Below are 25207 nucleotides of genomic sequence, written 5' to 3' on the forward strand. Positions count from 1 at the left end.
CATGTTATGTAACAGCATCCTTTCTGGAAATGTTGGCACCTCTTCCAAAAGAGCTGGGAAAAATCAGACAGGTTAGATTTGACTGTAGATAAATGGGAGACTTCCTGCAGGTCTTGGTGGTTTCCATTCAGGTTCGTAAAATCACCGATAAAGAAATTACAACTGTAATGTAATACTCTCTGCCTTTGCATCAATGAAACAAAGATGTTAGTAATACCAGATTTTATTTTGAGTTCTGCTTGTTCCCCAAGTCCTTGAAAGTGGTTTTTATTTTTTTTGTAACATTCATTACTATTTCTCAATTTTATTTCTTTTTTAAACAGGAGACTGATATTGACAATATCCATCAATTAGTTGTGGGTGCAACAGAGAATATAAAAGAAGGCAATGAAGACATAAGAGAGGTAATATCTTGAAGTTGTGTTTTAGACTCATTTCTCTTAACTTTCAGGTTTTTCCAGGTGTTGCTTTAAAACAGCATGGGCAAGCTCACCCATGGGACTGGTGCAGTGGGTGTTGGGTGTCAGGACAGGGCTTTGGGAAAACTGTTCAAGGTAGCTGAGCTTCTCAATAGTTCACACTTGCTAAGCATGATCTGAATAGCTACACAGGACTGCAGAAATCTACTTGGCCTCAGCAGTTTTTAAACATGAAGGTCACCTGGCTTGCATTTAAGCACCTGTGAAGTTTTTTTAAAACAAAAAAGTGGGGCGCAGAAATTGCAGACTACCACTATAAGACAGCGTTGAAACGGTTGAAACAGAATGCTGAGTGTTAGCAGAAGAGACTCTGAACACCTCTTGCATGCTCTTCCACTTTTACTAAGTAGAAGGAAAGGATGTTTTATTTTGGGAACTGAGATTTCAATAAAAATGGAGTTCCTAAATTAGGCTACTGAGTAAATGCTTCACTTCTTCCTCTCTCCTGAGAGCACACAGAAAAGGTATCTCAAGGATGAGTTGTCCACTGCTCTGCTCTTCTGAAAAGTGCACCAAACTGAAGCTATATTTTATTTCACTTTTCACATTTTTAGGTAGAACTAAGTTTCCTAAACCATCCTGAGAAACAGTCATGAAAGGTGGTAAAATAAACTTTGTTACTCACATTAGTATTTGTATCATATAAAAAAAATTCCTTATGTAAATCTAAAAAATGAGAACAAAAAACAAGTCCCCTGCTGGTCTCAATGTTGGAAGGAGAAGCCAAGAAAAATACTGGCTCTGAGACTGAAATAAGTGACTGAGTTATATCCAGAGGTGTCAGGGATTTTTTATTTGTTTGTTTGTTGTTTGGTTTTGTTGTTTTTCATTTGTTTCAAGTCAGATCTTTATTAGAAAGATGAAGGCCTGATTCCTTTTAATCAAGGAATTTCACTTTTGAAACTTAGAACTAACTTTGAAGCATGTACTTTGCAATATAGCTCCTGGAGTTTGATTTGTGCAATCTTAAGATTTTAAGTGTGACTTCAGTGTGATAAATCTAAAGAGGTACCAGCCAATCTGATTTGTATTCTCCTGAAATTAAGGTCAAATTTTGTTGTTTCTCTTGTGGGAGGGAAGGGTGATGCCACAAACAGGCATTCTGAGTTGCCACTGTTGAAATTGTATTTACTGGTAATGGTAACAGGGATAACCTTTCCCTCACAGGCCATCAAAAACAATGCTGGATTTAGAGTATGGATCCTCTTCTTCCTTGTGATGTGTTCATTCTCCTTGCTTTTCCTGGACTGGTATGATAATTAATTAAACATATACTGGCTCCATGCTCTGTTTGTAAATGCTCTGACATTTTTTTAGTGGAGCAGGGTATAAGAGCACACCTATGTATTTTGTGCATTTTCTCATACCTCTATGATGGAAATGTTTTCCAGTAAATAAATTGTGCATATATCCATTAGTACATTCATTTTAAATCCCTGTATCAAACATAAAACCATGCTTATCCTCTGGAGAGCATAAAAGTCTTTGAAAGAACTGTGAAGAAAGCTACAAGCTGGAGCAGATCTAACAGAAGAAAAAGCAACAATACTGGTTTTGTCACAGTCACCCACCTATGCTGTGGAAAGTCCAGCTCCCATCCCAGAGCAAGAGAAAACTGTTAGTGTGCAGAAGCATCTACGCTGTCTCAGGCGTTTATTTCATCACACCACTTCAGTACACAGTGATCACTTTGCACATAAATGACCTTTACTTCTCATCCTTTGAAACTACTTGTCTCAGAAATCAGCTTGATCTAATGGTACTAATAATGATAAGGAGTCAAGGAAGAGCTTTACTTCTAAGTGAAAAGAGTGAATACAACACAAACAGATTGTGCAATGAAACAGATGTTCTGGGATGCTGGAATAAAGCCAAAGGATAGACAATCAAACTCCTCAAAGTACTGAACCTGGGAGCAATTTGTTAACTACAAGAAGTCTCAAAACCAAGTGTAGATAAGACTCAATAAACTCCCTCCTGATAAATCAGACAGAAAATGTTTTTGACTTCAAGAAGCATAAACAATCTGTTTCTCCTAGATCATACGGCTTACTAATTTTTATTGTTCCGAGGAGAAAAAGAAGTTGTTTCTCATCAGTATTTACTTTTGCATTAAAGTTTTTATTGTCCTAAATTTAAGGGGAGGAGATGTATCGTGAATCATTTCTATTTAGAACAGTCTTGGGAAACAGACCTTTCCATCCTGTAAAATCTGAATGTTCTCTATAAGTATGCTGATATGAAATGTGTGTGTTTTCCTATCTCTCTTCTGAAATGTATATGTCTATACATTTTATGCAACAGGTAGCATCATTCTTAATTCTTTACTATGCACAGAGTGAAAATGTCAAAAGTTACATGTGAATCAATTATATTCAATAAAGCAGATACCTGTTAGAAAATGCAAACATGGTATGTTTTAAAGATCTTCACATAAGCTTGGTATTTTTAATTGCAAAGAAAAATTTGGCACATAGTTTATTGCTTCTTAGGCATTCCACATACCATGATGACTTAATAAAAAGCCTTTCCCAGCTGCACTGCGTAATGCACATTTCCTATCAAATTTAGAGCACTGAGTCATAATGGTTATTTTTACTGTATTGGGATGACAGGCTTCTGCTGGAGAAAAACAGACGTAGATCTGACCACATTTGTTCTACTACAAATCTTGAGAAACAGCTTTTACTGATGTTTTCCCCTTAAAACAAAAGGAACTTTTGACATGTCCACTCTACCTTGTCCCATTCAAGTTACATGAATAAAAAGGCAACTTGCTTGCCCAGATGCTTCACACATTTTTGTATGTTAAATTAATAAGATGTCTTTTTATAATGTATATTTAAGATTTATAATAAAAATGAAAACATTATTTCACACAAAGAATAGGTAAGTTTGTAATTACAATGGAACTTTAACGTGCATCCACAATACTATGTTCTTCTACATCTTTTCCCCTCCCAAGCCATACACAAACAGTTCTGCTCTTCACTCTCTTTCACATGGAGCTTTAACAGCCAGTTGTGGTATCTAACATGCTACTGTTTCACTTGTGATGCTCCATGTTTTAAAAAGTATCAAACTGCAAACCATACATAAACAGAATGGTCTTTCTAACTAATAAAAAGGGAAAATGTGATGTAATACATGAGAAAATTTAGACATACTACTCCTTCAGCTGTATCCAACAAATGACATGGTGGACTACATGTACTGTGAATAGGCTTTCTGCCTCTTTAGTATGATCAAAAGATGTCATTTCTCATTAGAACATCCTGAACTGTATATTTTTTACACTATCCTCAACACCCACCACTAAAACTGCCTGTGTTTTTCCATAAGTCTATCTAGTTTGTGTTTCAGTGCACATCCTTACCAAGATGCTAAAGCCACAGTGGAAATGCAGTTAAATCCTGCTGACAGCAATAAGAAAACATTGAGCATGCCTTGTTGCAGAGAACTTCATTATCACTTACAAAAACAGGAAAGGAAGTGTAAGGAAAAATGCGACCTGACAGTTTCTTTCTCCATACAAGTCATTACATTATGCCCCGATGGTAGTGCTGACTATCATTCTTGCTTGAGCCCAAACTACACATTACTTACAGCTTTCAGCTAAACAAGAGATCACTCTAGTTATGGCTGGGGTGTTTCAGTTTGCAAAATGACAAAGAATTCAAAAACTTAATAAATTAAGTATCTGTTCAGACAACAGAACACATGATTTATCTAAGGTCCAAGCCCTGAAAATCCAGTGACAAAATCTATCAGTATCCAATAAACTGCAAGAACATATCTAACATTGGATTTTTTTTAACATTGAAAATGGTGTCAAAGCTCTACAGCAATGCTGATATGCACCTGGGGTTATGCCCATGAATGTTCTGCAGCAAGTTTTTGTTTTCACTTTTTTCTTTTTTTTTTTTTTTGCAAAGCAGTATCAGCAAACAGAAGCAGTTACACCATAAACATGAGTAACCTCTAAATTATCCATAATTATATTTAATGAAAAGTTCCTTGAAGTCCCTTAGTTACCTTCAAATGACATAGTTTTAATAATTAGCTTATCATACTAAGCTGATTTCTCAGCAGCTTCAGTCTCCTGTTCAGAGAGTTTCTCTTCCGACAGTACTGTCATCCAGGGGGACACGGAGCGCGTGATGGTTTGTTTGGCCAGGTTGTAGTGGTTTATGACCGTGTAAAATTTCCCTCGAGCGCTGGAGTCTTGTTCAGAGTAGTAGTTTTCCAACCCAGCTGGAATGCACTGATTATTCTGAAAAGAAAATCCAATGCTTAGGTTTCAGATACAGCCCCTCACACACATGAAGTCGATTAGGGTTTTTTTTCTCCTTTTCCTTTTAGTCTAAGCCAAGAGTCACTCTCTGTGAGTCAAGATGCAACACACATCAATTAACTACAGTATTGTCCTACTGTGCTCAAAATGTTCTTCCCTGCAATCCTTAAATTACTCATGCATTTGCCAGGAAGACCAATCTGGGTTTATATATCATAATAACTAACATACAAGAAATATGCTTGCTGAAAATAATTTTGAAAAAGTATTCAGTCTCAAGTCCCAGCCACATTTTGCTGTTTATTCCTGCCCACCAAATTCCAACTGCTTGGTTTACAATTACAGCTGTCTGTATTGCACTGTTAGATTAACTTCAGGCAATTTGCCCTGGTGTTTGCATTCTGAGGGACAGAAATTAATACAGATATATTGCTGCCAATGTATGAACAGTTTTACAGCCCAGTAGCTCACACATTATAGGGAAAACTCTGTGGGTGGCCAAGCATATGTGGAAGTGTGTACACACATACAAAATACTTCACTCCTTATTGTCAGAAGATGTAGTCAACAGCAGGCTTTTAAAAAGCTCTCTGGAGCTGTGAGACTACATTATTTCATTTCCCAAGACTGTAGGAGCACTAAATAGAACCTGCTAGATGCTCAGAGCTTTGGAAAGTGAAATAGATAATTTAGAGAGTAAAATAAAAGTCAAATCCACTTTGCTGTCATCTTAAAAGCCAAAGTGAATGTGGCTGTGCAGTGTGTTTGTCACAGAGATCATCCAGGAACTCTTCCAGTCACTGCAGGAAGAGCCTACAGAGCAGCTTGTTGCACTGGAGAAAAAAGTTATTTAGGCATATACTGTGACCCCCAGGGTCTGCCCCAGAAGGTCTTGGGGTCTCTCTGCAGCAGGTCCTCTTGCCACACTGGCCGGTCCAGGCAGTCGTGCCTGATACTTCAACATGTTAGGGCAGTCACCTGAGCAATTGAATTGACTCTTGTAAGCTAGAAGTAGCTGCAGCTTGAGGAAAAAATCATTTAGTAATTTCTACTCTGGCTGTTTTGAAAGAAATAGGGTATTCAGTCTTCTTGCTTCCAGCACCAGAGGACTAAAATTTATAATACTACAGCACAGCAGCTTTGAACTGCTACTGTTCTCCTACTCAGCAAACAAAATTTTATATTGGGAATTTCTCAGCAGAAAAACACAGGCAAAAATTCCATGGGTTTCAGGACCAGATTCTACCTTAAAAGTGTCCACATTTACTTCTGAGTTGACTGTTGTCCATGTCAAAAAAAAAAAAAAAAAAAAAAAGGCATAAATAAGCACGAGTAACAACTCTTTCAAATGGTTTTAAATCGTAAAGCAAAAGATGGGTGAAGACCCAGCAGACAGTCTTGGCTTAATACAAATTTTGCCTCCTAAAAAGGAAAAAAATCATCAAAAGGTATGAAAGAAGAAAGGAATACTTGTCAAAATAAGAGGCCCACAGGTAGTCTTAGAACCTGTCTGCCCCTGACAAATTCATCACGTGACACATGGGATGGCTCAGAGATGCTTGGCTGTCACAGGACTGGCAGCCTCCCACAGGCAGCACCTCACTGGCTCAAACAGAAGCCTCAAAGCCTGTCAGACTCACAGGAGTGCCCAGAGTTTCCACAGCCACCCTGGTTCCCTTTATCTGTAACCTTCTGTCAAGGCAGCAGCTGGGACAAGTCTCCCTCCCAGTTTTGTTGAAGTAGCACCACAAAGCAGATGGGATTTAACCCTGGCTAAACAGCACCTGTGGCAGTTCAGCACTGTAACTCAACAGATGCTTTCCTGTGCTCATAGTCAATGTCTGTGCCAGCTGCAAGACTGAGACCTAGATTTATAAAAACATAATCCAGGAATATGGACTGGAGCTATCTGAGATGCATATTCATATACATCAACCATGTCATCTTCTGGAAGTATTATCCATGTTTTATCTGGGATAACTGACACTACTTCTGATGTGATAAAATGACTAAGAAGCACATAGACACAGACATATGTGTAGTGATTATTTCACTTAAGTCATGGGATGTAATCACAATTCTAAATATTTAAAGTGGGGAAAGGAACACAATCCATTGAGTTAATGAAATCTGCCAAGGAAATTCAAGCAAATATAATTATTAGAGCTGAAGACAAGCCAAGATTAATGACAGTCTGAAAAAAAGCTACAGAATCTTCTGTTGATTTCAGAAGCAATTTGCTTTGTAGCAGGCAAAAATGACTCAGTGATGTTTTTTGGTTTCTTTTTTTTGGGGTGGAGGAGGGGGGGGGTTGTAGTTACAAACATGCAAGACATCTGACAGAAGTGCCTTAAGAAACAGACATCAGTTTCCCTCTTGACTGCATTTTTGCTCCTGGGATTTCATGCTTCTAGAAGAGATGGGAAAACAACCTCTCCTTTCACTCACTCCCCTTGTGTACTGCCTAAGGACAGCCCCTTGGATTAGTTCCCAGTCAAACCAAGCCATGCAGCACTCAGTGACTGAGTGATGGCAAGATGGGAACTGCTGCTGATTCTTACCCTGCCACTTCCAGCTATGTAGAACATTTATTTCCATCCTTTTTATTTGTTGCCATGGTTCCCAGGTGAGAGAAGAAGGAAGGCCATGAGGAGAAACTGGGATGCTCCAGAGTGACTTGCCAGTCTTTTTTCTTTTTTTCCCAACCCTTCTATTTTGGAAATTACTTACAGGTTATGGCCTTTGATGCCAGAGAAAACCCTGGTTGCCAGTCTATATCTGGCTGAATTAAGATGATTCCTTTTGTTCCTTTGACATGAAGACCCCAGTGGACTTCACTTATAAATAGTATCTTCAGTCACGTTAACTTTGCTGGTTCAATAATTTCCCAGTTTAACAGATGATGGTGTGGTCCTCAATGCACTGAAGTGACTTTGTTGTACTGCCCACAAGTCTGTGAGAATGCAGGGGCTTTGGCAGCAAACACTAAAGGGTAACAGACACAGTACAGAACATACTGAAACCCTGGGGAAATTCTTCCAGATGTAAGTGCACTCAGGTTTTTGTGGTGAGTCTCACCAGGAGGTTCTGATGAGTGCTCCAGAGAAGCAATGTGCACAGCAGCAGTACTGAGGCTGTCTCAGGAAGCTTAAGCAAGCACAGAAATAAGACTGCTGTACAAAGGAAAATGAGCACCTTTTTAAGCACACCTTCATGCCCTGGAGGCGTAGTACAGCAGAAAGCTTTGGAACTGCTCCATGTATGAGAGCATCAAAGCAGAGAAGAGAGGCTGACTCAGAGCTGTGGTTAGCTCAGCCTTTATGCAGAGATTCCTGCAGCACCAGGCTTCCTGAGGCAGGTACACCTTTGCCCTCAACCAGGAAATCACATCAGCATCTAAAGCCTGGGAACATCCAGGCCAGGTAATATTGAGTCCACCTGAAACATGAAACCAGTCCACAGAGACATTGGTCACAAGGTGACAGACTTCATGTGTCCTAGGACAGCTATGCCATCACATATCATGGACTCTCCCCAAAAAAAGACACAAATAAATACAAAGTCATCTTAACAGTGGTAGTTTTCAGGCCTCGTGTCATTTACAAACATCCTTATCCTGTAGATCTCTTTCTTAAAAGAGGTACATGACCAAAGATGCTCTGTCTCCTGACATTATGCCATCAAGCAGCTGGAAACAAAACACCAGCTCCAAGAAAACCACCAGGAAAGTAACCATGATGCAGCCCTGTGCATGTGCTGCACCTTATGAACAGTGTGAGCTATGGGACATTCTGCCTAACTTCTGTCGCAAACACAGGACCCAAAAGAGAGAAACACAACCAGACTCTGGTCACTGGGTAGCTGAAATGTAGCTGAGAAAGTGTTCTTTCCTTAAATATTTATGACACTGGCAAGACAAACCACAAGAAGCCAGAAAGCTGCAACTCAAAGGAGGGGACAGCTTGGTGTGAAAGGAGGCAGAAGCAGGAGGCTGTTGCTGGACTCACACAGGAACACACAACTGGCTGTTCCTGTCGAGTCAGGATCACATCAAGACAGGCTTGAAAGGAACATAACAGTCCATATTCCAGACTGTGCAATGCCAAAAGAAAGCTTAGGGAAAAAAAAGGTCTATTGTCCCCTGACATGAACACAGAGGGGTTTCAGTGTCTGAGGCAACACCAAAAGCCAACAGCAGAACCAAAAGCTGGATCTCCTGAGTTACAGCCAAGTATTCTAACCACAGTATCTTTTGCCCTTGAACAAAGGGGAAGCAGTAACCAACTGAATGCTTGAACCTAAATTAATCCAGAAGGGCATCACTGATTCTAATTTTGAACTAGATTCTTGTAAGATATGTATGTGCTTGAAGTGACAGATAAAATCCTGAACATGATTGTTGAGGAGTGCTGAGGCAGCCATCTCTTCTTGAATCCTTTTGAAGTTCGTACGGGGCACCCTTTTAATTTATTATGTGACTAAATATTATTTAAAAAATAAGGGGAATAATGCCATTATCACTGCCACTTTTCTTACCTAATTACAGCCAAGTTCAACTCTGTTAAATTTACAACTGGGAAGTCAATGTTACTTTCCTGACTTTCAGCCCAGGTCATAGCAAAGGAGCCAGCACCATCATCTCACACAAATAAAGTGAGCCCAGCCTCCTTTTGGTTAGAACCAGTATTTTTTAGAATAAATGTGTTTTCCCTTTTTGGCATCACTTTTGGCAGTAGGGCTCAGAGGTCACTGTTCTAGAACAAGAAGTTCTTAGTACAAAAATAACCCTGAAGTAACTCTACTACTCTTAATGAGAACATCACTCTACTTTTTCTTTGACACATATTCCAGATTTTTTTTCCTCCACATTTTATCATTTTCTCATTTCCTAACACACAGTAATTTGGAGGAACGTGCATCATTAAACCATATGACCCATAAATGAGGGCTTTGTCCAGACAGCTGCAGTTTGAGAGACACCAAGTGTTTAGACTTTTGCTATATTTTCAATGTTTAAAGCGTTAGCAAAATAACATTGTGCAATAGTACAACTTCAATTATAAATTACAAAGCAAAAGCATAGCAGGAAGCACACTAACCTGTGTAAAGAAACACCAAACCTATGCAATACAGCATGCCTTAATCAAGGTTATGCCTAAAACAACACAGAATATTCCATACTCTACTGTTTTTCTAGAATGGGTATGCAATTTACCTTGAAAACAAATCCTTCTGGACAGGTATGATCATACTTGTAAACCTTGTAGACTACCAGAAATACAACACACGTTAAGAATGCAAGGGCAAAAAGGACCAGCACAGTGACCTGTAAAGAAAAATAAAACACACTTATGTTAGTAATGCACTGCTTGTTCTTTTGCTGCTGGTTACTGCAGGCAGCAGAAGTCAGCTGTGAATGCACTGTACAGTAAAATCAAGCAAAGGATAAAACCAGCTGCTTAATTATTGAGGGAGAACAGGGAAGCAGCACCTAAGTGCTTTTACCCTGCCCTTCTCAGAAGAAAGAGGATCATTGCCTGTGTACTGCAAGGCTTTTTTTAGTGCATTTTGTTCAAGGCACATGAGGCCAAGACACACCAAGGTAGCTTGTGTCTGCTGTTTTTTCAGAATGTGGATGATGTAAGTCTAAGTCTAGTTTTTGTCAGCTGCTAAGCATGTTTGCTTTCCCTGTGCCTGTCCAGGAATGGAGTCAGGTGATAATAAGTTAGCACAGGTGTCATCCAGAGGCGACTTGCAGGAGATGGACAAAGTAATCTCTGCCCTCCCTTGTTAGGCTTGGAGGTCATTGCACCTGCTCTGAACTTAGGGGTAGTTACACCAGTAGTCTGCATTCTTGGTTCCTCAATACTCCTTAATTTATAGGTTGCAACAGTACTCCTGCATCACACAGAGCCTGTACAGGAGCAGTTGACTGCCAGATCCGTGAGGAAATACCCCCTGTTGAACTGGGCTGGACTCCAGGAGTTGTGCTCACAGAGGAGCCTTACACACAGCCTGACATGGCTTTTCTCCGTGTCCTTCAGTACCTCTCTGCCCCTGAGCTTGGGCTGCAGAGAAGTCCAAGACACACCTTAAGACAAGACAAAGCTGAAATCAGTGTCAGGATCAAGCTAACCTTTCCCAGGTACAAACTCTGAGCAGCTGGAGACCAGCAGCCTTCTGCTGTGTCACAAGACAGAATTACATCACCCACTGATGAGAGAAAGCACAAAATTTTGTCTAGCAGTTGCAGTACAAAGCTCTCTAAATCAGACCCATTTTTGTGGAAGGTGTGAGTGAGCAAATAGCATTCTTTACCTGGGAAGGTATCCCAGATGTGTGTTTTGATTATTCTAAAACTTCTACTGATAGACAAAATAGTAGGTCATGGAGACTACACAGTAAGAGTGATTGAGATTAATTTTCTTTTGGCAAGTTAGAAAGAAGCAGGCATGTGCTACAGCATAAGAAACAGTAATAAACAGAAACAAGATTATATTATTCATTTTTTTAAACAAAGCATAATATGATCTAAATTTGAAGTAAGATGAGTAAACCAGCTATATACACCTCCTGAAAAATGAATTCAGGCATATCAGGGTCAATTAATTGAAACAAGAATAATCTGGTATTTAAAAAAGCCAAAACAAAAAATTGTAGCTTTGCCTCTTGGTAAACCACCATACACCCCCGTTTTGATAAACCTCTGAACTAACAGTTTGCAACACTGCAAGCTGTGTGTGGCAGTGGTGTTAGGACATTTCAGGACAACAATAAACTTAAGGGACTTCTCATCCTGTGAAAGCAAATCTCATCATGGGCAGACAACAGCAAGTGCTGTATTTCCTGGCTGAATCAAGGTTGAGTACTGTGTGTTGCTGAAGCCAAGGATTTAATAAGGATTTTTGATAGAAAAAAAATAAGCAAAAAAAGGGAAGGCTGGAGCAGAGGCAAGGAGAACTGCAGATCAAAAAGTAATTTAGCAGCAGAAGTGTAGATATTAATGTAACAATTGAAATGAGACATGGAGCAACATGTTTAGTTTCTCAGCAGTCACTGGAGTACAAAAAGAAAAAAAAATCTTAATTAACCTCTGAAAACATCACACTGACAACAATTTTCATATCTAATTAGCCTTTCTCCAAGTTTATTACTTGTTTGCATACACAAAAATTAACATGGATAGCTCACTCTGTCTTGTCAACATTGTATGTTCTCCTTACATCTCCCATGCCTCAGTGTGTCCTGCATGAATCCCAGAGACAAAGTACATTTTCACCTTTCTTTCTGGTCATTCTCTGTGGCCCAGTTTAATAACAACCAATGCAGCACTCCCAGCAATCCCCATTCCTGGCTCAGCCCTTCCAATAGGTTTTTTATCAGGGTTTTTTATCAGGCTCCTGGCTCCACAGAGCCTTCAGCAAAGGCTGCTCCCTTCAGGGACACAGGCATCAGGCACAACTGCTGTGGCACAGATCAGCTCAACTCATGTTTGTCTCCACCACAGATAGGAGCTAAGAGTTTTAAATGTTTTGAAAAATACTCTTGAAAAATATATTTGAAAAATATTCTATAAAAGTATTTTAACCTTGTTTCCTGGCCCTTCTACTAGCAGCCAGTAGTAGAATTGTAATATTATTTCCACACTGTAACCATTCAGTCATACAGATGAGGTCTCAGAAATATAGTGAGGTAACATAGTGACAAGCTGTTTTGTAATTGAGACTAAATGTTAACATAGTAAGAAAAAACTCTATTTCCACAGTCATTGAAGGATCATTCTTCAAAGCCTCAAAACTGCTCTGAGAAGTCACTGCTTTTTAAAAGAAGATAAAAGCCCAGTGTTGTGTTGATTGCTGGAGGCTGGCAAGTTGCAGAGCCATGGTCTCAGGTGATTTGCTGAGCCCTGTTTTCAGTGGCAGTGTGGAGCCTGCAAAAATTCTTCTCACTGCTTGTACAAATTCTTCCATTGCCACACAGTCAGCCATGGGAAGAGTTCTCAGGGGTCCTGCTTCAAAAATATCACAGAATTTTCTCTCTCACTTACTGTATTTCCTAATGTTACTAATTTTGGTATTAACATGTAAATTTTTACTCTCATTATCTCCAGTGATTTGCAATCACACTCCATTTGCAAATCCCTAATCAAGTAAGCTCTTGTCTCCATCCTATTAGGAGAGAAGCTCCCTTCTCTTACCACCCTTCAGGATACAAGGAACTTCTATTTAAAGACAGTTGCAGATGAAAATGGCACAGATGGAATCCAGCAATGGATTTCTTTCCAAGGTGATTGTCATCACCTTTTAAACCCAATCCACTTCTCCCTTTTAAATTGAAAATCCTTTTCTTTCTTCTAATAGCCATTTTTCTTCATTCTCATAATAACCCATCCTAGTGGCCCACATGGACCACTTCTGAACCTGAGGCACTCAGCTTCTCTCCCTGCACTAACACAGTGCAATCCTACCTCTGTGCCTCACCTTCTGAGGCCTCTCTTTCCAGATGCTTTTCAGAGATAAAAGCATAAAAAAGAGAAGGCAACAAGCAGCTCTTCAGAGCACAAGCAATCCCAAAGCTGTCATAGTATTGCTTTCTTCCACAGCAAGTTTGCACCCTCACTATAAACTAAAGTTATTTTCTTCTTCTTACCCACACTACTCACAACTTGCCCTCCTCCTCAGGCAGGAGCAGCTGCCATGCATGCACAAGCACCACCTCCCTTATTCTGGAAGGAAATCTTGAATCTCCTTTTTTGTGGTAGCCAGCTGGCAATGCAGGACCCCACACAGTACATTCACAAGCAGAACTCTTGTGAATTACTCTGATCATTCACTGCATGTACATCCTGCAGAACTAACTCCAAGGTGACTGTCACACCTCCAGAGTGATGGGCTTTTAAAATACTTTTCTTGAAGTAACTATAAGATAGGACAAACAACCATTTCTTTTAACTAGGAATTCAAAGTGTGATTTTGCTTTCATCTTGAGTGTGACATTTAAAGTTAGTTTTAAGGGGATCTGGCAGCAAAACGAAGCAAACAGAGAAGATGACAAGATATTATGTATGTGGCAGATTTTTGAATAGATTGTGAGTGAAGAGCAGAAGAAGGACAACGTCTAGCCAGAAGCCATTAGAGTAATCAAAATGAGAGATGACTAATGAATGAACTAAGCATACCCAGAGCAAAAAACCTGTCTTCAGACTCTGTAAGCAGTTAGCTGAACAAATGAAACTCACCATATCTGACAACTACACTATCATGTAAACAGCTTGTGATAAGGCCTTTACCATAAGATCTAGCAGATCTTCCCCATCAGTCCATGCTACTTTGCCTCAAGACTACAAGACTATAGACTACAAACCATATTTTCTCTGCCTGGCTACTGCAGTCTCTTTCTTCCTCACTCCACTAATGCTTATTTGGACTCCCTTTTCAGCCAAGCTGGAACACTACAGCAAAACTGTACCAACAATGTACCAACAATGCCTGCTTCTCTTCATGGCCTTTCCTGGTTGTATTTCAAGTCATGCACAAGTCTACCCATTTTACTCCTCTCACCTCCATCCTTTTGCTGTTTATTTTATGCCACTGTCCCATTAAAGCCTGGGTACAATTCATTTCTCCCCTGCCTTCACTTCTACTTGTCTAATCCTTCCTCCTGCCTGAGATTCTTTCATTAAGCCACTCATACTGTGCTGTTCTGCACCACGCCTTCCTTCATGCTTTTTCTTCTGTCAGCACACAAACTCATGTAGAAGCATTCCTATTATTAGAAGAACTAACAAGATATGCAATGATTTTCACTGCTCAATCACTGGCTCTTGGTCACATCTCCTCTCTGCTCCACATCTATGCATTATCTATTTCAACTCCAGCCTCCTGGGAACACAACTTTCATTTCTGATAGGTTTGTGAAGTGCAAGGCACAGACTTGCTGCCAGCCCTGAACAAGAAGAGTGAAAACATACACAGCACCTTTCATGGGAAATGATTTAGAGCCAATTAATGCTTTGCTCACCAGTAAAATGCAGAGACCTTTGGGGTAAAATACAGCAACTCTGTACAACTACTTAGGACAGGAAATTAAGATTATTTCTATCCAATTTAAACTACAAGAGAATTTTAGGCAGACAGCCTGTAATTACAATAGATTGTGTCTGGCTACATCCTACAGACAAAAATTCGTAAAACATTGCATTGACTTTCTTGCTAATGGCCATGACCTCCATTTCACCTCTCTTCACTAAAATCCTGCATCTCCAGCTACACAATGCCCTCTACCAGCACATTAGAGAACACAAAAATCAGCTTTCCACTTATCACTGCTTCTGCAAAATTATGTCCTTGTTTGCTATTACCTCAGCCTGTCCCTTTTAACTGAAAAACATGTCTGAAACAACACACTCAAGGATTAAGAAATGTTAAGAAATGGGAAATGGCAATGTGAAAGAAAAAAGGAACGTTTATATCTATACATGCAACATTTGACTCATATTCATTTACAGAGCAATGAAAATTAACTAGAACACCCTGGTGCAGTGCCCTGTACTTGCTGTGGGAATATACAGGATGACCTGTGATTCCAGAAGACAACCAGGTGCCTTGTTTCAGAAGAGTATTTCTAACATTGCATGTCATGTTTAGCTCTATGATTGGTATCCATCCATTGAACTCAACTGCTTCCCCACATCATTCCCATCAAAACTTTGTGCTCAAAGAGGATGATGGTTTGGGGGCAGATTGTACAGAAAAAACAGCAGAAATCAAAACACTGTCCCTCTCAAACAGAAATGACAAAGAGGAGAGAACTGTCTTGGATGCTTACCTGGAGATAACTGGGAGTTAGCAGCAAAAAATGTAAAAAAGGCAGGCAGATTCATGAGGACAGGAAGAAAAAAGAAGCTACAGAACCAGAGCTTATTAACAGCAACAGTGCAAGACAACAGGAACAGTCTGCAAGGGAATTGATTAATGAAACCTGAGGGACACACTGTTACACAAAAACAGGTTAACAAGGCACTGGCCTCGAGATCCTAGAACTGCAGCTTAACTCTGCTGTTCATGGCAATGTTCCTGTCATCTTCTATCACACAGCACCACATCTTGTATTTCTTAACAGGGATCTGAGGAAGCAGTTCAAGAAAGCCTGTGGCACCAAGATAAGAATCCTACTACCTTCTCATACAAACCCAGAAGATACTATTGAGGCCAGGAAAAAGGCTGCATAATGATATTACAGCACAGGAAAGGTTATTTAAGTGATGCATCTGGAGACATCCAAAACATCATCTGTGTCACCTGTGTGACTGGTTCTGTTCCAGTAAATGGATTTCTAATGGGAACAGTGGCACAGGACACCTGACTTATAGCAGGGGAGCTGTGTTAAGCATCCACTCTACTTAAATCTTCCAGCTCTGACTATAAAATTCCTTTCAACCAAAAATTTAGCAGGAGGATTGTCAATGTCATATCAAAGAATATCAAACATTAAAAAAAGGAAAAGTGACAGTTGACATGCAGTGCCTTTACTTGCATCAATGACTTTAAAGTAATTGTTACATTGAAAGAACTACCTCCTTTATTTTTCTTATTTGAAGTAGTAATGAAAAAATGTAAAGCCTGCCAAGCACTTATACTTGTGAGAAACTTTAATCCTGTGAGCAGTTCCACTGGAGAAACAGAACTACTAATGACAGTAAGTACCTGTCACTCTTCCAGCCCTAAGTGACAGACACAGAATCTACTTAAGGAAGTGATACCTGTACAGGAATCAGTTGACATCTCCTGCTCTTAAAAGACTTTTAAAGTGGAAGCAAAAGAGCTACTCAACACACAAAGTAATTACACAGCAGCAAAGAGAGAACTGTTTTCCTTGCTTCTGATTATTTTTGCAGCAATAATAATCACTGGCATTGCTAAGAAGAGGTAAAAAATTGTTGAGGCAGAAACATGTTTGAAGGATGCCCCTTTTAAGACAGAAAAAAGCCATGAACAGTTCAATATATGGCGCTTACATTTTTGCAGTCTTGAAGCAACCAGGTAAAACTGCAAGAACTTATCTTGAAGTTTCAATTCCTCTTCCATAACTTCATGCAGACATTTCATCAGCTGACTGCTACTTGATAGTACACACTTTGCATGGTCTTAGCACAGAGATAAGCTTGAGGCTTTGGCTCTGCAGTTAGATGTATGTAGAGGTGTCAAAGATAAATCAGAAGAACTGAACTGCCTTTGAACAGAAACCAAAGGCTGAAGGCATATCACAGCTTGGGTGGATTTAAGGGCTTGAAATTTATTATGAAAAATCAGTGTTTGTTTGCAAAATACCTCTAAATGTTCTTTATTGATATTTTCTCAAAGACAGAAAAAAAAAGTCATGCTTTGCTACAACAGATTTTTTAAAATTGTTGTGTTTGTACACAACTGCCAGCTGTAGCCCAATCAGTGGGTGCCAGAGTAGACATCCCACTACAAAATCCAACTGGAGGTTGTAAAAACACTGTTCTGTCAATGGGGGAGGCAAAGGTTTGGCTTTGGGTAACTCAGACCATCAATTTTCTTCTGCCCTAACTTCCTCCTATGTCCCGGTTCAGAAGGATCCTCTGTTACTCTGTAGAGTGGACAATTTACAAGAGGAAAAAATCTGCCTTGTTCAAAGTTACTTTCCAGATGTTTTCCAGAACCAACTCCCTACATCAGCCTACACTGTTCAAAGAACAAAAGCAAGACATCTGTTTCTCAATGGGAAATAATCTTAAGTGAAAAAAATCACATCTTCCTTGGTGTGGTTAGTGCCATAAAAATAAATTAAGACAACAGGGTTCTCAGAGTCAGGAAATCTTCACATTCTTTTGAGAGATTCCGATCTGAATTCAGAATGTGGCTTCATAGAGGAAAATGATACTTGCAGTTTTCTTTGAAAACATTCTCAGCTCTGTTATAACTGTGGTAATGTGAATTGAATGCAGAAAAATACATTTTATAATTGATTATTCACCAGGTGCTAAAACAGCTAAAACACCAAATGATCTACATGACATGCAATGCTGGAGTTACTTCATTTGTTATAATGTGTAACTTCTCAAGAAGAACAGCTTTAGATGATCTGCACTGCTGAATCCCAAAAATGCAATCTGCTTTGTCATTATTTAAGGAGTACATCCTAGAATACACATGTGAATTATTTGTAAATATGACTGACTCACTTGCTTTATTTTTAGCACAACACTTGGGCTGTGTCTTGTGGCAAGCTTGTGCATTGGTGATGTACCATACTGAAGCCATTAAAATGGCATCTGAAAGTTTTTTCATGAACACAAGCCAAAGTCAATATCTCACCAGTTAAATAATGCATTTCATAATTACAACAAATATTTAATTTTCAAACAAATATCTTTTTGCTCTCTCAGAATCAACAGCAGAAGTTAACATGATGGTTCACAATTAATAAGGACCCAGGAGAAAACCTCACACAATCAGTACTTTTCATCTACATATTTATGAAATGTTATCAACTATTCATGTAATATTTATTAGTGGGAGTGGTGAATACGACAGTCATCCCCACTGGAGAGATAGTTAGTTTTCTTTAAAATGTTGCAACCAGCATAATTCAATTCTAAAATTGTTGTATAGACATTAAGGGACATTTTTAGGACCCGAATGTTCTGCATGAACATTGTTTTCAATTAACTGAACCAAAATTTTCCTAACTGATCTATTCCCACACTCTTCTCTGGAAACCTAGACTTACAGCCACAATGTGAATCACCCTGCAATTCCCAAGAGATAGCAAATCCTACAGAAACCTCTCTGATGCAGCAGTTACCTAGCAGCAAAACCTAGCAACCCTGTAGTATGAGATTAATCCCAGAGCGATCATCATAAAGTAACATCTAAAGGACATTTTATTTAAGTATGCCATCCAAAGGTATATAAAAATGCAATGCAAAAATCATCAGGCTTTTAGCTGTTCAGCTACACAAATTAGAAGAGACTACCCAACAGCACAACAAGCTATTTATTTGTTTTCAGCAAGGTCTCATTTGCTCAGCTCTCCCAACAAAGACAGAGAAACCCCCCCCAGTTTTACAAAAGGATGCACAAGCCTTTTAAATGTGACTAAGATATTCAAAACCTTTCCTTAGCTACAATTTAATGTTCCAGCAATTAAATCCCTTAGGCCCTGCTGCTAAACCATAAGTGCAAAGTTCTTCAGGTATAGGCTCTGCTCAGCTGCTTGGAACCAAAGTCCTGTCAGGGCATTCAAACAAAAAACTGCCTCTCCTTTCTCTTCTACAACACTGTAAGCATTTTCCAATCACCTCAGTGTGACCAGGACACACACAGAGACAGCCAGACATAAGCTCTCCTTGTTCTGAGCTGCCCATTTGCATTTACCCTACTCTCCTCACCTGAGAGGAAGGGGGTTGCTCTCAAGGACTGGTACCATGGTGCCAGGAGGACAAAGAGAGAATGGGAGTCAGAATGTAGCATTTTCCCTGAGGAATGGGATGTCTTTGCCCCAAAGCAAGGAACAGGAAAAGCTGGAACTAGGATTCCTACTTCCTTGGTAAAACCCTACCACACCCCATCACATCTCTTCTTGGCTGTCTGGGGTTCCCCACACAGCTAACTGGAACCCACATGCTTCACTCTGTGGCTGGAGCCCACCACGTGAATGGCACTTAAAACATTTGTCGCAGCAACACTCTGCAAAGTTCCTTTCCAAATATAGTCTAATCCCTCCTTGAGCCTTCACTTTGTTTGTTTAGCATGCTCTGATTCCACTGAGAGCTGCATATACACTTCTGAAGGTCAGCTTGGGCCTGGGCAGCTTTTAGAGCACAACAGTACCAAAATCTCTGTGTGTGCTCTCCTATCATGCAGACAAAGTTTAGAACTGTGCAGTAGAAAGAGAATCCACACCTTTACTGAAACTCTGTATTTTCCCCTCATACTAAATATTAGACTTTCCTAAGGTATTTGCACTTGTGCACTGCAGAGTGTGGATGCCTACTGCTTAAAAATGCTTTGGTATCCTTGGGTAAGATGCCAAATTGGAAGCACTGGAAACCTGCAGACTTATTGTTAAAAGGACAGGGGAGCACGAGCTGAAGTGCCAGCTTTCCTGCTTTGCCTTAATTACCCAGAACAAGAAAAACTATCCTCTAGTGGGAAGGGGAAAGGATATTCAAGCCTTGCATCAGATAAGCCCTCAGGTTCCCTGTGGGACTGATGAAGGGAGTAGTAAGGGTGTAGACACAATCTGAGTCAGATTCTTTCTGAACTGCCATGTGACAGTAACAGGCATCACCAAACCATAAGATAATATGGGACCAGGAAAACTGATAGGAAAGAGCTCTGATCTATATCCCTGGGTTGCCAAGTCATATATTTAACTATAAAAAATACATAATGGACTATGACAGTGCTTTTAAGAGAATGGTTTTGCCATAGTGATAAATAAGAAGCCAAAAAGAAAAGAAATGTTCTGGTGGTTCTTGTCCTTCAACAGAAACAGGAGCTTTGCCCATGCCATGAGTACTCCCCTGTGCAGCCCACACACACCCTGGCAAGGCAATTCTGGAGCCCACACACACTGACAGAAATGCCTTTGGAATTCATCTGCCAGTGAGGGATTACAAGCAATAAAGCTGCAAGATTTGATTTTGTTTCTAATTGTTCAATTTTGAACTATTATAACATTGAATTAATTTTTCTCATGTCCAGCTATATCCACAACAGGCACTCTGTTATAGCCAGTTCTGACTACAACCAGCAATTGATTTTAAGCACTTCTGCAAACACAACTGAGACATTAACATCTTCATATGGCACTGCTTACCTTAAATCTTTCTGAAACCCCTTCAGTGATGCTGATTGTGAATTCAGCTATCTTAGGCGTACGGAACTTTCCCTTCTTGCGGTCAGGTTCATATTCTGTTTTTGTTTTGACCACAACCTTTAAGAAGAAGAATCAATCACAAAACTGTCAACTAAAGCTGGCCACAAAAACCTTAATTGTTCTTTAACTCTTCTTTTATCTGCTTACAAGCACATCTAGCACCATATCTTTCCCCTCCCCACTTTGTGTAATTCTTCTTTGAAAGTGCTAAATTATTAATTATTTTTTCCAGTATATCAATCATCAACTAACTTACCTCTCAAAGTGGTTCTGATGGACCTACAGCAAGACTTGTTATGCAACAGTTTGACAAAGGTTCAATTTTTTCATCTGTGGTGATACTGTGTTCTTATATTAGGCAAGGATAGGTCAAATCCAAATCATGGACCTTCCCACTATGGATGGTTTGGAAATGGCTACTTCCATTTGCTTCAGGAAATCCCATTAATGGGATTTCAAATTGGACACCAACAGAAGATTATTGAAGAGTACCCATAAAAATCTTGCAGATGATGATGCCATGTTCTTTGATGGCAGGATTTTAAGTTTAAACCAAAGTGAAATAACCCATGTAGTCTAGTTGCTATTCACCATATGATAGACTATGGCCCTTGGCACTCTTATTTTTAACATCTAATTTCTGAATTATCAGCTGCAAGCAGCAAGATGCACACGAACCCTTGTGTTAATGAGATTTCTTCAAACACCCAAGGCTCTTCAGTTTATTCCTTGCTATGAACTACTGCCCCAAGCTACACAATTTAGCACCTTACCCCTATTCCCAAAATACTCACTACGTCAGTCGTATCTCTAGTGTTCTCCTCGGCATTCTAATCATACAGAGTTTTCACATACCTAACCTATTTGCCTCATTTTTGTCTTCTGCATTTTTCAGGAACTTTTTCCAAGTATTATTCTCAAGCTAGGGTACAGTTTATGGTAGTGATGGTGCTATTACAATTTTCTCAGTTACCTCTCTTTTTCCAAGGAATAAGTATCTGCTCTTTTAGATTTCTGAAAATCAAATTCTATCTTTATCCCAGCCCATGGTATTAATAGCAAATACATTAATCACAGAAAGGCCTGGGTTGGAAGGGATTGTGAAGATTATCTTGTTCCAACCCCATGGCCCAAGGTAGAGACCCCTCCCACTAGACCAGGCTGCTCTGAGCTCCATCCAGCCTGGCCTTGAACACCTGCAGGGATGGGGCATCCTCAGCTTCTGTGGGCCCTGTGCCAGGGCCTCAGCACCCTCACACCAAACCTTCTCTCTGTCTAAAGCCATCTCCCCTTGTCCTGTCACTACAGCCCCTTGTAAACAGGCTCTCCCCATCTTTCTGAAATTAAGATGGTGACACTTCAGGCAGCCAGACACTGAAATGACAAACCTTGGGCTCCCTTCTTCTCACTGCCCTGAGTGGTACCTGGAATGTGTAACTGTACCTAGACTCGGTACTAAAAGTTTATTAGACACTTTCACAGTATTACACATACTTGTTCAGGACATAAGTTTAAAACCTACTTACCTATTTTCAGTTATAATTAGTAAGATACTAGTTATTACCTATTTTATTTTATAGCTGCCCAACAGCATCATGGAAGCTAACCACCTGATGATTTCTGGAATGCTTTTTAACATCTTAGTTCCCTTCCTCCCCCCTTCATGTTACATAATCTCAGGCAACTCAAATCACATTCAGCTGACACTGAATGTACAGTTCTAACTGCTTGGTTATGTAATGTCTTCTTTTGTTTAACATATCTAAATATGAATTTAAATCACTTCATCCCTTTAATTTAGAAACTGTCAAAATCATCAAATCCTTAGCACTGTAGTCTCTACTGTTCAAGAAGTTATGCTTCACTGCCATGCTGGAGCCTTACAAGTGGATAATAACCATAGGCATATGAAGAATGTACTTCTATTCATTATACATGAGGGTCTGCATACTTCAGAATTTGATCTGTGTGTCAATCTTTTCTTAATACAGTTTCTTTTTTTCATGTCAGTTGCTCTGCTCCTACCTCTGAGTCTCTAACAACCAGTAAAGAGACACTGACATGACTAACCAGTTACAGAAGGACACCAGCAGGACCAATAAATTTAATTTTCCCCCTCTATGTTTGCCAAAGGAAAAGAAACCTAATATACAATTGGACAGTGGCAAGTAGAAGAGCCAATCAAATATTCCTTTATTTAAGTTTCCAGCTTAGCTGGACATTTGCTTTCATTCAAGGCAAATGCCAAACAGGTGGGAGGAGTTCTGCCCATTTTAGTAGGAGCAAACGGGCTGGCACAGAGCCCCCTGGGCTCACAACAGAGGCTCTGCTCAGGTTAAAGCTGTTACCATGCAGATCCCTCATTCAGACTTCTGCTTAGCAGTGCAGGAACAGAACAAATCCCTTTGGTCACTGGTCCCTGGTAATCGGTTCTATCCAGTCACCAGTTGGCAGATGTATCAGACACGGTAAGACTTAGCTTGTCCTAAAGCCTCAGGGTGTGATTTTGTCCTCAGTTACAAGATTTACACCCATGTAACTGAGGGCATAAAATGGACCCTCAGGCTCCTGAACAGCTGTTATGGCTTATTGCATTTATGCCTGCCAACTGGTCACCACACACAACACAGAATGGTGTTGATAGCAATTAAAATGGAGGTCACACATTTATTTGTATTGCCTACAAGCAACACTCCACCGAGAAAAATTTTACAAGCTAAAACTCTTTACCCTAAGTTCAGATTATGTGAATTTTTTGAGGTTTGAGGCATGTATAGCTATCAGTTTATCTACACGTAGAATTCAGCTTGTGGAAGACACAAGGCCAAAAATAAAAACTGTATGAAGACCACAAAGCTTTTTATTAGCAGATGCATGTGGGAAATTACAAGTAAGAATCCTATTAAAACAGGATACTGAAAACCCTGAAAAAATCCTACTCCTATGTGCCTCACATGTAGTAGCACTTACTGAATTCTTTATTGTGAGGACAATAAACATATTTACAGGCCATCACATCACCTTTCTAAATCTTTAAAATTACATCCCTAATAATCACGGGATTTAATGAGGAATACAGGAAGCACACTCCCCCTCCAGCCTGTAAGCAGCTCACTGGACTGGCCCCTTCCAGCTACAGAGGATATCTGAATCACCTATTCGGAGGTTTTTGAACAAAATAAATTGCCAAGGAGAAAACTCAGTGGCCTGTTCTCATCTCATTATTTCAGCCTGTCTGGGGTTAGCATTAGTTTCTTACTGAAGCACAGAAGGAAAATGGAAGTGCTCTCTGTTGCTAGTATGCCCAAGCCCATCTTACAGAGAAATAAGGCAGGGCTCTATTCCCTCATCAGGGGGGCATTTTCTAGACAGAGAAAATTCGTCTTATCCACAGAGAATACACAGGACCTTCCAGATGGAAGAAAGAAAGACATAGAATAGGAAAGACTATCACAATACAGTCTAGAGAAGCTTCCATTTGTATAGTATATGTTTCATATAGCAGCACTAAAATCTCGACATGCTTATTGCTAACATTTCACGCTGATTTTTAATGAAAATCACCATTAGTGGACTTTCATGAGCTTAGCTGTTGGGGTTTTTCCCTAGAGGTAACTGGCATGCCTTGAAACACCCCGTATTTCTTGTCGTTCCTAAGCTGCTCTCTACCCATAACCTATTCTTTTGTTGTTTGCCAGAGATTTGGGTGTGATTCTCCAGGGTGGAAACTAAAGCCTACTGTACCTTATCAGGAGGTGGGAACTGGAGCTGATTGACATCCAGGGGTGTGATCAGGGGGATGGTGTCAAATCCATCCTCCAAAAGGGGCTGCTTTGTGCTCTTCTCGCTGAAATTATTCCCCAGTTTCACCATTCTTCCAGGATAGAGGGATTTTTCTGCTGGCACACACAGGCACACACGCAAAGAAATATAAAATATCAGAAACCAGACCTTTTCCCAGCTCTCGGGGGGACCCGAAATACCTTCAGGAAAAAAAAAATAAAATAAATTTAAAAAAAAAAATCCGTGTTGGTCGCTATGACTCGGTTAGCTACTGGCGTTCTGGGAAGTACGAACGGCGACCAGAGCATCTACTATCAAAATTAACAAAACCCCAGCGCTGCACGCACACAAAGCAGCACCGACATCCCCGACGCGTCAGCGCGGTGCGAGCGATGCCGCCGGCGCGGCCCGGTGCGGCACCGCCCGCAGCCCGCGGAGGGCTCGGAGCCCCATGCCCATCCCCGGCGCTGCCCTCGCCCACCCCCGGCACTCACCGCCGCGGCTGCCGGCCCTGGCTCGGGGCGCAGCGATGGCGGAGCGGGGGGCGAGGCGCGGCTCTCGCTCCGCGGGTGGCTCGGGGCGGCCGCAGCGCCGGGGCCGTGACGCAGCCGCCGCCTGGCTGAGGCAGCTCCGGAGCAGCAGCAGCAGCAGCAGCAGCACAAAGGGGCCCGCGGGGACGAGCGGGCGGCGGCTCCCCCAGCCGGCGATGGCGCAGCGGCAGCAGGTGGAGGGGGCGGCGCGT

At 40.5% G+C, this 25207-nt stretch overlaps 2 protein-coding genes across 4 annotated transcripts in view; one reads left to right on the forward strand and one right to left on the reverse strand.

Moving 5' to 3' along the window:
- The window catches only part of STX18 (syntaxin 18), a 60315-nt gene extending 56950 nt beyond the window's left edge, over positions 1 to 3365 (forward strand). For both annotated transcript variants that reach the window (XM_071447378.1, XM_071447379.1), the window contains 2 exons: positions 324 to 404; positions 1647 to 3365. In XM_071447378.1, coding sequence (XP_071303479.1) covers positions 324 to 404; positions 1647 to 1742 — 177 coding nt within the window. In that variant the 3' untranslated portion in view covers positions 1743 to 3365. The remainder of the gene's footprint in view (positions 1 to 323; positions 405 to 1646) is intronic.
- On the reverse strand, positions 208 to 25207 carry NSG1 (neuronal vesicle trafficking associated 1). 2 transcript variants are annotated; one of them, XM_071447375.1, is made up of 5 exons: positions 24960 to 25207; positions 24427 to 24581; positions 20623 to 20739; positions 9989 to 10099; positions 208 to 4752 (listed from the first exon to the last, which is right to left on the reverse strand). In XM_071447375.1, the coding sequence occupies exons 2-5, from the start codon at positions 24553 to 24555 to the stop codon at positions 4552 to 4554; spliced, it is 558 nt and encodes a 185-aa protein (XP_071303476.1). In that variant the 5' UTR covers positions 24556 to 24581; positions 24960 to 25207; the 3' UTR covers positions 208 to 4551. The 2 variants fall into 2 exon arrangements, with proteins under 2 accessions (XP_071303476.1, XP_071303477.1); XM_071447376.1 differs by having other exon boundaries at positions 24427 to 24578; positions 24960 to 25205.

This window comes from Agelaius tricolor, unplaced genomic scaffold, assembly GCF_023055355.1.
Source record: "Agelaius tricolor isolate 1412-34295 unplaced genomic scaffold, bAgeTri1.0.p SCAF_24, whole genome shotgun sequence".
Taxonomy (NCBI): domain Eukaryota; kingdom Metazoa; phylum Chordata; class Aves; order Passeriformes; family Icteridae; genus Agelaius; species Agelaius tricolor.